Below are 14,128 nucleotides of genomic sequence, written 5' to 3' on the forward strand. Positions count from 1 at the left end.
CAAAAACTAGCTACAAATCATTTGAAGAAAGAGGATTCAAGTAAATTATTCTTCTATTATTGCAACTATTCACTTTGATAAACTTATATATAAAGAAATGTAAACAATAAAAGAGGTAGTTCACCTTAAGTTACATTTTACTATGATGTAGACAAAGGAAGGTATTACAATGCTATTTGTAATTGGTCTGAATTTTTTATGGCTTATCAAAATATTTAACTTTCTGTTTTACAAGTGTTCAGTTTGGATTTTCAATGCGTATTTGGTTGCTAGGGTCCCACCTATAGCAGTAACTTAGAAGACTGAATGGAACATGAGTAAGACAGAGCCTCTAAAGAGATATAAGCAATACAAATAAACACGAAAAATGTTGGTTTTAAAGTATAAATGTTTGGTTTCTGGGGTAATTCTAAACTGCGTTCTGGAAAGAGGCATATTAAGAAGGGAATACCAAACATTAAAGGGGTACTGACACTAGAAAAGAACCCCCTTTTACATCATAACATTGTCTTTGCATGCTATTTATAATTTTGCCTTAAAAGTATTTGCCCGATGCTTTTACATTATCTAGCAGATCTACCATGTACCTCTATGAGGGGGCTGCCATATTTGTGCAGCAGGAGTCTGTTAGCATTAGAAGCTATAACTGACAGGTTGAGAGGGGCCAGTCAGATTGGCAAAACAGTCAGGTTTATGGACTTCAAGTGACAATTACTTACAAAAGCAGCCCTATTAGCAAAAAATGATCAATGTGACCTATAGGTAACTTTTAATGCTCTTTAATATTTTGAAAGGTAGTTTTTTGGTGTCAGTATCACTTTAAAATATAAACTGGAATGTTGCTAATAATAAGCCAATCTATAACAAATTCATTCGTTATTTAAAGGTGAACTTCTCCTTTAAAAACTCCAAAAATACTAATAATATCTATTATAATGTAAAGATGTCGCTAAAAAAAGGTTGTGAAAAAAACTCTTTAGTTCAGGGCTGGATAAAAGGCTATTTATTCAAGCAAATTTGAAGGGGCGGCACACCCACACATATATTCAACTGTATAACAGAGTTTTCTGTGTATTATTTTGAGTGGAATTATGTTAGAGATTGACAAGATGGAAACAGCAATTTTATTACTTAGTCAGCCTGCTGATCATTATGTACAGTGTATATGTATATGCCTGTGGTTACACAATTCAAATATATCAATGCCACAGATTCACAATGACTTTTGTTCAAAGGTATTTCTGAGGCTTTGTTGGCCTTGCTGGGGGAGATTTAGCATGGGTGACAAAACATACTGTGTGCCATCAGCCTAAGAGTGGCAGATTGCACTATAAGAAAAACATTCTCAAGGTTTTTCAGCACAAGTCCAGGTAGGGATGCCATCTTTTCCCATCCGTAACTCCGGATGGGAGTGTGGAGTGATGTCACAGGATGGGACAGTGAAATCACTTGGGCAGGTGGTGATGTCACAGGAAGCAAGGCTATGACATGGCAATTGGCAATTGGCTGATCACTGCTTCAACCTCAGTTGAAGCTCAGTTTTCCAAATTAGCAGTTTTGACCTGGACAGCCATTCAAAATCCGGGCTCAACCGGGCTTAAAACAGGGTAAAAACCAGACAGGTGGTAACCGTGAGTCCAGGAATTAACCATACATAAATATTTGTATCTGTATTACAGCTGAACACACACATGCCGCTTTTGAAGTGGCTGGCTCAAAAGCTGATTAGCTTGTACCAATGAGTAGCCTGCTCCATATGTTATCATGTATAACACAAAGCAAAAAAAACATCACGGGTAGGGTGAGAAGGGCTTAAGGCCAAAGAGCCTTTTATAATTCAAGACCTAATGAAAGACCTCTACGGGTATTCCCATGTTCCCCACACACACCACTGCCTTAAAACCAAGGATGAGGTATAAATCACCACTAAAAAAATTATAAGCGGAAACATGCACATTACTTCTTATTGTCCCCATGTTACTTATCAGTGCCCCAGTGGCCACCAATGCATCCTAAACATGTTTAAATTGATAATAAATGAATGTCACAAACTAGTATCAACTCAGATGAAGTTCCAATTGTTTTAAGAATAGAAATGAAGATTAAAGTGTTTCATGGTGCAAGGAAACGTATTAATTAATAACAGTTTACATAACCCAGGCTTTTGTTTTACAGACATGTACAATACAATACACTGGGGGAAATAGAATATGCAAACAAAAAAAAAAAATAAATAAAAAGACAAGGCAAGAAATCATGGGAACTTATATTTTGATGCTGCGTAGTTTTAACAGTAAAAAATGAAGTAGGGTTTGCCTTCACTTTGCCTTCTGATACTTATTCAGTGTTCATGGGATTTACTAGTATGTTTTAGTAAAGCTCCTAAGCAACATGCAATTACACAGCCTAGTAGTTTATCCAAAACTCAGGGGATGTTTCAGTGCCTGGCAGACAATCTGCACATGTAATATATATATTGCCATTTAGGAAGTTCAGCCTGTGTTGTGCAGGATTCCAGATATGTTAAGGCAATTAATAAATGTCTTTATGAAATGGACCATCTATATATTCACATCATGGTGTAGAAATATTATTTATTGCAGCAAAACTGTAAAAATACTGTTAAATTAAACTGAAGACATCAGTTCTGCTCTCAATGTCATGTGTATTAAGTACTGGAATCTCCAATCACTGCGGAATCTTGTCCGCCTTCTGTTTTTGACCTCTTTGAGGTCTTGAGGTTGCTGATAATTTAAATGCCACAGTTATGGATTTGTGATCTAGAAAATGCAATTTCTTCTAGGAGGTCTGGACCTAATAAACCCTTGTAAACTGGTTCCATCCACCACATTTTCCCCCAGAATATTTAGCATATGTTTTTTTCTTTAGCAAGTGTGATGATTAATGTTCCACACTTTCATGACATTTGATTAGCCTCCTTTCTGTAACAATTTCTAAGTTTCAAACTGCAAGACAAGCCCTTGATCTTTCCCTTAGGACATTTTAATAACTCACATTGTGATTATACAGGAAGCATCTGTTTTTAACATGATCATCTAGCAAAAATGTGGATCTTCTCACAGCATTCCACAGTATTCTCCTCAGCATGCACTGTACAAGCTAAACGGGTTATGATTTCTCAGCGCTCTGTTGGAATGAACTGTGCCAGATTAGGGAAGAAGAAAACAATGCACTATCTTTGCTATTCTGGCACGGCTAATCATCTACCAATCTATTTTTCTATCATATATTCATTGTACAGAGATAAATGGCTATTTGGTTTAAAGAAAAACCCATGCTCAAACTTTGGTATTTAGATTAGTCTCTTTTCCTGTAACAAACATTTAATACAAAATCCAGCAAAACACAGTTTCTTCCCCCTAAACAAAGCTAAAGCACAATTAATCAACATTTGATACTAAAAAATGGGAAGTGTTTTAGCTAGATTCTAAAGCAGCTATAACAAAGAAGACAAAGAACTATTTTATCTCCATAAAAAAACAGAAAATATTATAAAACGGGTGGTAAAATCCCATTTCCCATGCTTTGTATCTTCCCAACAATCTTAAATAAACATTCCAGCATGGTTTGCTGCATTGTTTCTTTCAGTGCTCTGGTTCAAGTAATGTACAATTAAGATCCAATGTTTTAGTATTATGATTATTAAAGGATAACCGGGGTTTCCCCCTGTTCTGGCAGCAAAAATATGTTTTCATTATTTTATAGACAGAGAGGCTGAGAGAGAGAGAGAGACGTTTCCTAACAACTTTTTATTTTAACCTGAAACAAACTGTTTAGTCATGATTATTACCAATGTAATTATTCCAAGATCTTGGCAAAAATGCCAAATGTAAACCCAGCCTATAGCTGATTAAAATACTTCTAAACAATGCAATTACCATAACTGCTTTATCTGCATGTATGAGCTGTCAGCCAATTGGAGAATTGAATGGGTACTTAGTGAATATGGGCCATAAGTTAGGACATTAGCAAGATATACAGTAAATGGTAGCAATAGTCTGAGAAAAGTTTATTACACTACTTACTGTAGTGATGTACTATCTCTATACAGTCTGGCAGTAAACTGTTATGTTCTGTCATCTTGGTCACATCCCAAGTGCAACAGGCCAAGCTTGAATATTGTGATAGGATTATTAGACATGACAATGACTGACTAGAGGGTTCAGGACCGAGATAGACAGGATTATGGTGGGAAATATGGGAAAAAAGTCCCCCTGCTGCAAGTTAGACACTGCTGCAAGCAGACTAAATACAGTAAAGAGTTATTGATGCAAGAAAAAATACTGTGGCAGGATGAATCTGTTAATATTTACACAAATATACACTGGAAATTCTTTTTTTTTAAAAAGTTAGTGTTACGGTCTATAGATTAGAAGCCCTGAGGCTGCTAAAATGATCAACCTCCTAAGTGCAGCAGGAGAGCCCGGCTGACGCCGGTCTTTACAGACACCCTTTTGGGGCCCGGAACTTTCTTCTGCAGGATTGACAGGGATCCAACACACAGCAGGGACTGAACCAAAAATCTAGCACAAACAGAAGAGTCAAGGTGAGGCTACAGGGTCTAGGCAGGCAACAAAGGATCAAGGTCAGGAAAAGGAGTTAACAGGTGGTTAAATACCACCAGCAAACAGCAGTACAAAAAGCTTGAGCAAAGTCTAAAGCTTCAGAGCCAGCTTGGGCAATGAAAACAAAAAGGGGCCAAAATTTTCAATTATGGTGGCAAGATGACATTAGCACGTAGCTGACTTCAGGACATACCACCATAGGTCGTGCATACGCACACCTCCAGATGCACAATAGCATTAGGATGAGCATGGTCAAGCACACCTGTTCACACAACCCCATGGGCTGACGCATTAAAAGGCCTCCTGGGCCACCTAACAGTAAAGGTAGCCATATATGTGAAGATTTGCTCGTTTTGTGAGGTTGCCAAGCAAGCGGATCTTCTCCTGATATGCCCACTTAAAGGTGGGTGATATCGGGCTAATTCAATCATTTGGCCCTAGGGCCAAACATCGAATTACAATGGCGGCATTGGTGCCGTTGGATTGGGGGTTACATCAACAAATGTTTTATGCCAGATCTTGGTCGGGCAGGCCCTTCAACACATGGACAGATATGCCTCCGAATCGGTCTAAAGGACCCAAATTGGCAGCTAAAATCTGCTCATGTATGGCCACCTTTAGTTTGTCTTAAATTCTCTTTGTTATAATTATCTACAATGGTTTCCAAGTGGTGTACCTATGTGCCTCCCCCAACCACCTTTCTTGAATACACTACTGCCACAGGCAGTGCTATATTCAATGGGACAGCTACAGGTCTCTGAACTCTGTGTTGGCAATTTAGTCCCAGAAGGAAGTGTGCAAACTGAAAAAAAAGGTTGATTGTGTATATTATTTGCATTTTCCATATTACCTTCCTTATTGTAAATGATCCCTTTAAGCTCCTGGGACTGCTTCCTTTGCATGACCTTCCTGTATTCGGTGCATATTCCTGTATACAATTCTTTGTGCATTGTGCATTGTGGGCAAAAAAAGGCATGTATTTTGCGCAATACACCTTCACCCCATGTACATGCCTTCTTCATATTGTAAGATGGGAAGAGCCCATTCTTTAGTTTTAATGATTTCTCATATATTTTCTTTGCTGTTGGCTGAGTAATAAAAAATGACATTGTTAAGGATATTAAAGAATATTTTAAGAATCTAAAAATGAGCCAGCAGCAGTTTTTGTTTATTTTTTTGTGCTATCCTTGTTCCTTTGAGAAATAAAGCATCACATAACAAAACATAAAGGTGAAAAAGCAGCACTGTCCAGTGAGTAAGACACTAAGGGCCATATTTATCAATGGTCAAACTTTTTTCTGCATTTCTTATTTTTTGGCGCTAAAAATCATGATTTTTTTATACTAAAATCTATGTGTTAAAACCACGAAAAACCAAGAATTTAAAAATTCAGCATCTAAAAGTTAGTCAATGGGAGATTACCTAACATTAATGCTTTTTAACAATCTGAGTTTAGCCAAGTTTGATAAAAACTCTAAAATTACTCAAATACAAATTTTGATAAATCTGCCTCTTAATCTAAATAACCATTTACATTCCAACAATTATATACCCGTGTTCTGTTATTATTTCATGCTTATCACATACATTCAAGTGCGGTGCTTGGAAGTTGCCTAGGTAAGGGTATGCCCTTATCTAATTTGGATTTTTTTCAAGCATTTCCTTGAATCACTGATTGCTTGCTGCCACCCTCACCAAGTCTGCCTTCAGTTAAGGTAAAAAAAAAACCCACACCAGATGATAAGCATGCCGAACAGCTGCAGTCATCACCATGGTTGCATTTCACGTTGCAGATGAAACCAGCTAAAGTCAAACAAAAGGAGAGGGATCCTCCAAGCGATGCTCCTAGTGTGTCTACAGAAGATTCAGGGTCCTGCATCATATGTTCAGAGATGCCTCTCCCTAACAAGAGACAGTGCCATCCTTGTCTGGTGTCTGCAGCAGGGGGGCAACCTCTAGCCTCTGCGAATATCATTTCCTTAATCAATCAAATGATATCCCAAGAAGTCGGAACATTGGCAGCTCCCAGAATAAAACACTCAAGGGAAGACTACCTGAGTGACAGAGGGGACAGGACAGAATATTCTGATGCTTCATCAGGAGAAGAATCTGAGGAGGATTGCAAGGCAGCCTTCGAGTTTGCTATGGTGTCACCCCTAGTAAAAGTAGTCAAAAAAGCACTGGACCTCCAGGAGGAGGATCAGCCTATGACTTCATCTTCTTTCCTGCCTGGGGCCAAGAAGAGATCTCAGACATTCCCATTTCATGAAGAAGTGAAAGCACTCATCAAGGAAGAATGGGAAGTGGTTTCCAAAAGGTCGGCAACGCAGTCAAAGTTCTGTAGGCTGTACCCCTTCTAAGAGGAAGATCTGAAGGATCTCTGCACCATACCAGCCGTGGATATTCCTGTAGTCAATTTGGCAAAGAACATGGTCCTTCCGATAGACGATCTCTTGTTCTCGTCTCAAGAGAGCCTTCTTGTGTGCATGAGAAGCAGCAAAGCCAGCAGTAGCATATCTGTAGCCAAAGCCATGAAAGTGCAGCTGGAAGGCATGAAGTCGTCTCTCAGGAATGGAGAAGAGACAGCAAGAATCATTGAAGGCCGAACAGATCTTAAATTAGGAGCTTCCTTTCTGGTTAATGCAGTGGTGGATCTCACTCACCTTGCCTCTAGGTCTCTTGTTCTTTCAGTCTCAGCCTGAAGGGCCCTCTGACTCAGGGCCTCAGTGTCAGACTCTCCTTCTAATGTGCCCTGCCATTCCAGGGCCAGGTTTTGTTCAGGAAGAAACTAGAGAATCTGATATCAAAGGCTTCAGGGGGAAGAGTCAATTTCTGCCTCAGAAAAGGAAGTGGAGATTTCAGTCAAAGAGTCAAATAGGAAGTCATGTATCAGCCTAGATCAGGCCCTATGGGGGAATCCAGGCAATTCAGGAACAGAAGGGAGGCTCCAAAGCCAGACTCTCGGCAAGGGAACGAGCAGGGTTCCTTTCCACAATGTTGTTCCGGGATGTGGTAAGGCAGTCCCATCCCAGGAACAGGGAGAAGGGGTATACTCACAGTTCTTCCTGATCAGGAAACAATCGGGATCTTTGCACCCAATCATGGATTTGAGATGGCTGAACAGGTTCTTGAGGGTTCAGAAGTTCGGAATGGAGTCACTGGAGTCGGTAAGAGCAGAGGTTGTTCCAGGAGACTGGATGTGTACACCCTTGTTACTCAGCTCATGGCAAGATTAATGTGTAAGCGTGTAAAGGCAGTAAAAATCTAGCACTTGCACAAAGTATCTTCAAATATTATTGTTTGGTAGCTATGAAATTTATGGCCACTGTCAAATTTCACAGTACCTGCTCCAAGGTATAACTATCCCTGAGTAATTTATATTGATAACAGGCCACCAGCATACTGTACTGTTTTGTTTGTTTAATAACTGTTACAACATTACTTGTATATTGCCATATGAGGATCAAGTGATGCATTAGTTTACAAAATCCATGGCTCCATTAATAGCAACAATATAAACTGCAGACTTCTTGGAGACCAATGAATCAGATAGGATGATTGTGAGATACGGTCTGCTCTTTTACTGGCCAGGATTTATAAAAATTAGCTGTCTTTGTGTGTCGGTATTATACTGAAGAAAAAAATCAAGCATGTGCATAGGTACATTAAGAAGTACAGGTATGGGATCCGTTATCCAGAAAGCTCCAAATTATGGAAAGGCCATCTCCCTAGACTCAATTTTAATCAAATAATCCTTATTGGAGGTAAAATAATCCTACTGGATTTAATTAACGTTTAAAAGACTTAAAGGAGAAGGAAAGGTAAAAACTAAAAGAAAAAAGGATGACCTACAGTGCTGTACCTCCCCCTCTTTTACATCATTAAAATGAGTCTAATTCCTCTGTTAAGACTTAGCCTTTAATGAAATCCACAAATAAAATAAAAATAAAATGTTGTGCTTTTGTGTTGTGCAAGATGTGTTGTTCAGGAATAACAAATTAAAAATTTACATTGAACTGTTATTGGTTTAGGGAGGACCATCTAACCGTCCAACTGGGAAATTAACATTTACAACGGTTGCGTATACTATCAATGTCTTAGCTCTAATTGATATCAAAGAATGTCTCCACATCTTCACGTGGCTAAAGCATTGCCAGCCAAAGAGTAGCCATAAGATACATATAAGTTTATTGCACCACTGGAATGTGGGCTGAGGGTAGTTAGATAACCAGGTGTGGTTGGGTGTCTGTAAATAAACGATCCTTTCTGTTTCTGAGCGTAATATAAAAATCACATTTTTTAAAATTAAATAATTAACACCAGACTACATGTTATAAGAATATTATAACACAACATAAGAAGAGCTATAAACTATGACACAAAGTAAAAGAGACACTACATACCTACATCTAGATGGCCCAATAACCATGGTTCCCTATATCACCAAAAGTAAAATTGTGTGTCTGCACTCTAAAACAGTACAATAAAAGGGTGCTAGGTCAAAACCTGTAAATACCTATAAGAAGGACCAGCACACCAGGTCCCATCAATATGTGTTGGTGCATTACCTGTCACATTCATCTTCAGCGCTTTCCAGCGCGCACTGTCCCTAAAACCGGTTCTCTGGTTGTTTTGAATTGCCCAAGCTAGTTCTGTGGTTCCTAGCTAAGCTCTTTTTGTGATTGATCTACTGGTTTTGACTCCTTGCCTGACTTCCGATTCATGACTCTTCGCTGCCTGCCACTGACCTTTGCCTGACTTTGACATTGATTGACTTGCTTTATTTTTCTTGAAGACATTTCGCTAGTCATCTGACTTGAGAAAGCCCGTCAGATGACTAGAGAAATGTCTTCAAGAAAAAAACACAGCAAGTCCAGTTGTTTGACTGATTACTACAGATATACCATGATCTGGATAAATTAACCTTCACAGACATCAATCAGATTTATGTGGAGAACACAAACTCCTTGCATATAGTACCCAGGTTTCATAGCTACAAGGTAAATGTGCCACCATACTTCACCAAATGACCAATTACTCTTAAATAACACTACCCCACCCCAGCATTTCCCCCAGCAGTATTTTTCTCAACACGCAGGAGTTTCTAGACATTTCACAAAATGACCTATGCTCCCAATTCCTAGACAGTGTCTGAGAAAACTATCTTCAAATAAACAACTCTGATACAAAATCTGAACAGAGAAAGAGATATTGAAGAGCAGCTTGATTGTTTTAAAATGGTACAAGATTTCTTAGTTATTACTGTATATTCAGAGAGTTTCTTGTTGCCATGAGATGAAGCTTATAGTATATTGCATTTCTTTTTCATGATAGTTGCCCTTTAAAGGCCCGAGTTGCACCTTGTAGTGGCTCTGATCTGACTTTGATTTGACACACACAACACCCTTGTTGACTCTTAAATGGAAGGAATCAAACCACACTTTTTTACTTTTCTCTACTCTAATTTAGTCTGTCAGCCCTACAACCATAGACAAGGGATTATATTCTTCTGGCACTCTAGCTTTTTGGAGACTCTAAGACTTGTACATTCTAAGTCTAATGTTCATGGTAGGTTAATAAAGAACTATTGCTGATGAATAGGCTGGAAAAAAAGAAAAAGGCTAAAATACTTTATATCACTGTATATACATCTGTAACTATGGCAATATTTCTATTCATTTATTCAGAATATCTTTTCAAGTTAATTAGCAAGTTTAGTTTGTAGTGCAGTTTGTAGGATTTGCAAAGTAGAGTATTACATGACAATAACACATACCTGTAAATGATGGGGATCACTTAGTGCAAAAGCAATAGTGGCTGCTACCAGTACTGAGGCCAGATTCAAGGAACAGCACCACTCAACAATATGGCTGTCAACAGGAGACTCTGTTGGGCAAATTAATTCATATCAAATTGCACTAGTTTACTGACCCCTGTATCTGACTGAAAATCGGGCATACATCTAAGCGTTGCTGTGGTCCCCTCTTAACAGATTGCCATAGGCTCATCCTATGTTTAATCCCATTGTGTTTGCCAACCAGATCAGTGGTTTAGACTGCCTTTCTCCAAACTAAAAATCAATTAAACATCTAACACTGCTCTGTGCCTTCCTCTGAACACATACAGTGTCACACAGACAGATGACAGAATAAAAAATGAGTGGCTGATTTACAAAATAATGTTGATGAGAACCTTCTGGTGCAGTTAACTTCTTGAATCATATGCATTAGGGATTTCTCTTCAAATATATATGTATTTGTGTATTAATAATTATTAAAAAATTGATGAACAGTCTTTGTGTTTAGAAAAGAATCTTGTGCTCCAGAAGTGCTCAGAGGCTTAAAGGAATACTGTCAAACCCATCAGTTAATAGAGCTTCTCCAGAAGCATCCTGCATTGAAATCTGTTTTTCAAAAATGCAAACAGATTTTTTTTATGTTAAATTTTGAAATATCACATGGGCCATAGCCATATCCTTTATTTCTCAGGGTGCCACAGCCAAGTGACCTGTGCTCTGATAAACTTCAGTTACACTTTCCTGCCGAGCTGCAGGTTGGAGTGATCGCCCCCTTCCCTTTCCCCCCCAGCAGCTGATCAGCAGAACAATGGGAAGGTAGCACGATAGCAGCTCCCAGTAGATATCAGAATAGCACTCAATAGTAAGAAATCCAAGTCCGGCTTGGGACTCCTCCAGTTACATGGAAGTAAGCGAAACTATAGGTTATCTGAATGCAATTCTAATATGTAGTGCTGGCACAATGCACTGAGATGGCTGCCTACACACCAGTATTACAACAAAAAAATACATTTGTTGGTTCAAGAATGCAATTTTAAATGGTAAACTGTATTATTTGTTATGTAAACAGTGCAATTTAAAATAAAAAAATACACCATAAAATCATGACAGAATCCCTTTAAGCAGAACAAACAAGAACCACCAACTTTACTGCCTAGCTTGTTTGATTTGACTGCATAATATACCAGACCTGCTGATCCTGGGCTTGAATGTCCCATTAATAGTAGAGTAATAGGTTAATTTACTTATTTTTAAGTTACACAAAACTTGAATTAAAGGGTTTATGGCACTGGTAAATACTGGGGTATTGTTATTATCATAATAGATTCCAATTGTTAAAGGGTTTCAGAGGGTAGGGCAGCTTTAACTATTTATTGTCCCTCTTTGCTTTAAAGCAATTGTCCCTTACCCCACTGCTTACAGAGAGAAATTCATGAAATATAGCATGAATATACACTAGATGGACATGGATTGCTTAATGAGGGCTCAAGAACAAGGTTCTAAAGGTATCTGGATGACCCTAGTCCTGTTTTGTATATTAAAATGCTTTTGTATGTTTGAACATTCTGTCCCTCAAAGGCAGCAATTTTAAACCTTTGTTATAGCAGACATAGCAATTTTCAATGATACCGATTGGTTTAAAATAGAGCTTATAGTAGCTATAGTTTCTGCACAGCACATAATAAAAAAAAAAAAAAGCAGTCTCAGAACTGGTATTCCTCAGATCTTTGTGGTATGCCTCTCCCTGGCATATATGCTGTGTTCCCTATAAACATAAGAAGGGGAACATTTTAAAAGGAAAATCCACATGGCTTACCTCTTCCCTGTGGTTCTTAATTGGCATACAAAGAATACTTTGTGTTTTGTACCCAGTAATTTGGTCGACTTCCGCATTGAATCTGGAGTCCTGAAAAGAAAATAACATTATATATGTAATTAGATAAATGATTAGAGATGATTCAGTTATAAACCGATGTGATCAGAAGCATTCCACCATGGCCAGAGACAAGCTAAACAACAAAGACAAAGCAGGTTCCAAGAAACGGTATAAGTTCTGTTGTACATAAACCAAAAAGCCCATATGCAGGGGAAAAAGCCAAAGAGACCCTAACAACCCTTAAAGCAGTTCCCTTTTATTGTAATTGCTCCCCCAGCGAGCAACCTTAGCATAAATACATTTACACTGTCACAGTAAATTCATTTTATGTAAATAACAAAGTTGTAATAACACTGAGGGCTGCTCCACCTCTACCCATGTACATATTGGTATGACTAAACATCAAGAACCTGGTACAAGATGCTATCCTCAGATAACCTCTGCTTGGTGACTACCATAGTAAAGGGGCTAATTATGGCATATTTGTTTCTGCGACCTGTTGCCTCTACCTCATATTTTCTTCATTTTAAGTTTATAATGTTAAGACATTTCTCTCTGCTTTTTATACCTCTATGATATTTCTTTATGGTTTCCTTACTTCTATACTTAGTCTAACAAATCCTGTCTCATTTTCATTACACATACTAAATATAGGAAGCTATTATTTTTCATTACCAAAATAATTGTGTTCCCTAACACTATTTCCTCCTGTGAACTGGTCACATCAGCATACAGTAACAATCGTACTCTCACTAGTCCAGTATACTCCATTGTATTCTTTTACGTTCAAAGTACCGGCAACCACTTTTAGGTAGAGAACACAGAATTCTTTAGGCATAGGGAATCCCTGTCCAAAGGGATTAGTATATCTGTTTGGCACAGGAAGATAAAATGACCTGCCAAATGCACTGACAGGAGACAATAATTTTTGCTTAGGTTGGCAGTTGGTTGGGAACAGCTGGAAACTGCCCAGAAGGAAGCTGTATAGAAAAACTTACTACAGCACCCAAGGAAAAGGGGGGAGGCATTGAAGACCAATCAGAAATGGGGGAAAACTCACGGATTACCCTATATTAGAACAGCTTTTTTTGCCAAAGCGAGAGTCTACACCCACTGAGAGTGAGCCAAGTTCGAAGATCACGCAGAAAAGAGGAGTCCGTAGTTGGAGAAGCCGTAAATGGACTGGTAGAGGGAACTATCATGTGGATTACAACAACTTTTACATTTCATTTACAAATTATATTATTTATATTATTATATTCATAATAATTATTTCAAATACAGTAGAAATGCAATTTTACATGTTTCCGGGGAACCAAAAAATGTGGAAAAACCTAAAATCAGGGTATGAACAGTTTCACTGTAGACTCATAAAGCAATCAGCATGGATAATGTCACACAATATCACACTTAATAATTACAGAAGCTGCATATTTTGCTCTTATTAATGTTTTTCGCAGGAGTGCTACTGCAAGATACTTTTACCAACATGTACAGGCGACAGAGTTAATCAGACTTTATAAAGGCCTTATTCAAAGTACTGTAACATCTACTGTATTTTCCATCTTAAAATGAGCTAAAACCTTCTACCAAATGGAAAGTAACTGCAAACTGTAAGAAGAAGCAATGATTAGAAAACCACTGACAGGCAGATTTAGATGCAGAGTTCTGGGAGCTTTACAGAAATATGTAACTGTTGCCGGGAACAGAATACAGGATAGCAATTACCAATGTGATCTTCATTTTGAATCGAGCAGCCTCACAACCAACAAAAGCTCCAAAACAGATATGCAAGAAGGAAGCGCCATAATGAAATAAAACACAAGTGAAAAATAAATTAGAATCTATTGTCAGCCAGTTAGCATAAAG

The 14,128-nt window shown here is 38.2% G+C and overlaps 1 protein-coding gene across 5 annotated transcripts in view; it reads right to left on the reverse strand.

Annotated features, from left to right (window-relative positions):
• Nucleotides 1-14,128, reverse strand: part of pde5a (phosphodiesterase 5A) — a 107,253-nt gene that overhangs the window by 44,451 nt on the left and 48,674 nt on the right. For all 5 annotated transcript variants that reach the window (XM_031902313.1, XM_012966045.3, XM_012966035.3 and 2 more), the window contains 1 exon segment: nt 12,200-12,289. In XM_031902313.1, coding sequence (XP_031758173.1) covers nt 12,200-12,289 — 90 coding nt within the window.

Source organism: Xenopus tropicalis, chromosome 1 (genome assembly GCF_000004195.4).
Source record: "Xenopus tropicalis strain Nigerian chromosome 1, UCB_Xtro_10.0, whole genome shotgun sequence".
NCBI classification, from domain to species: domain Eukaryota; kingdom Metazoa; phylum Chordata; class Amphibia; order Anura; family Pipidae; genus Xenopus; species Xenopus tropicalis.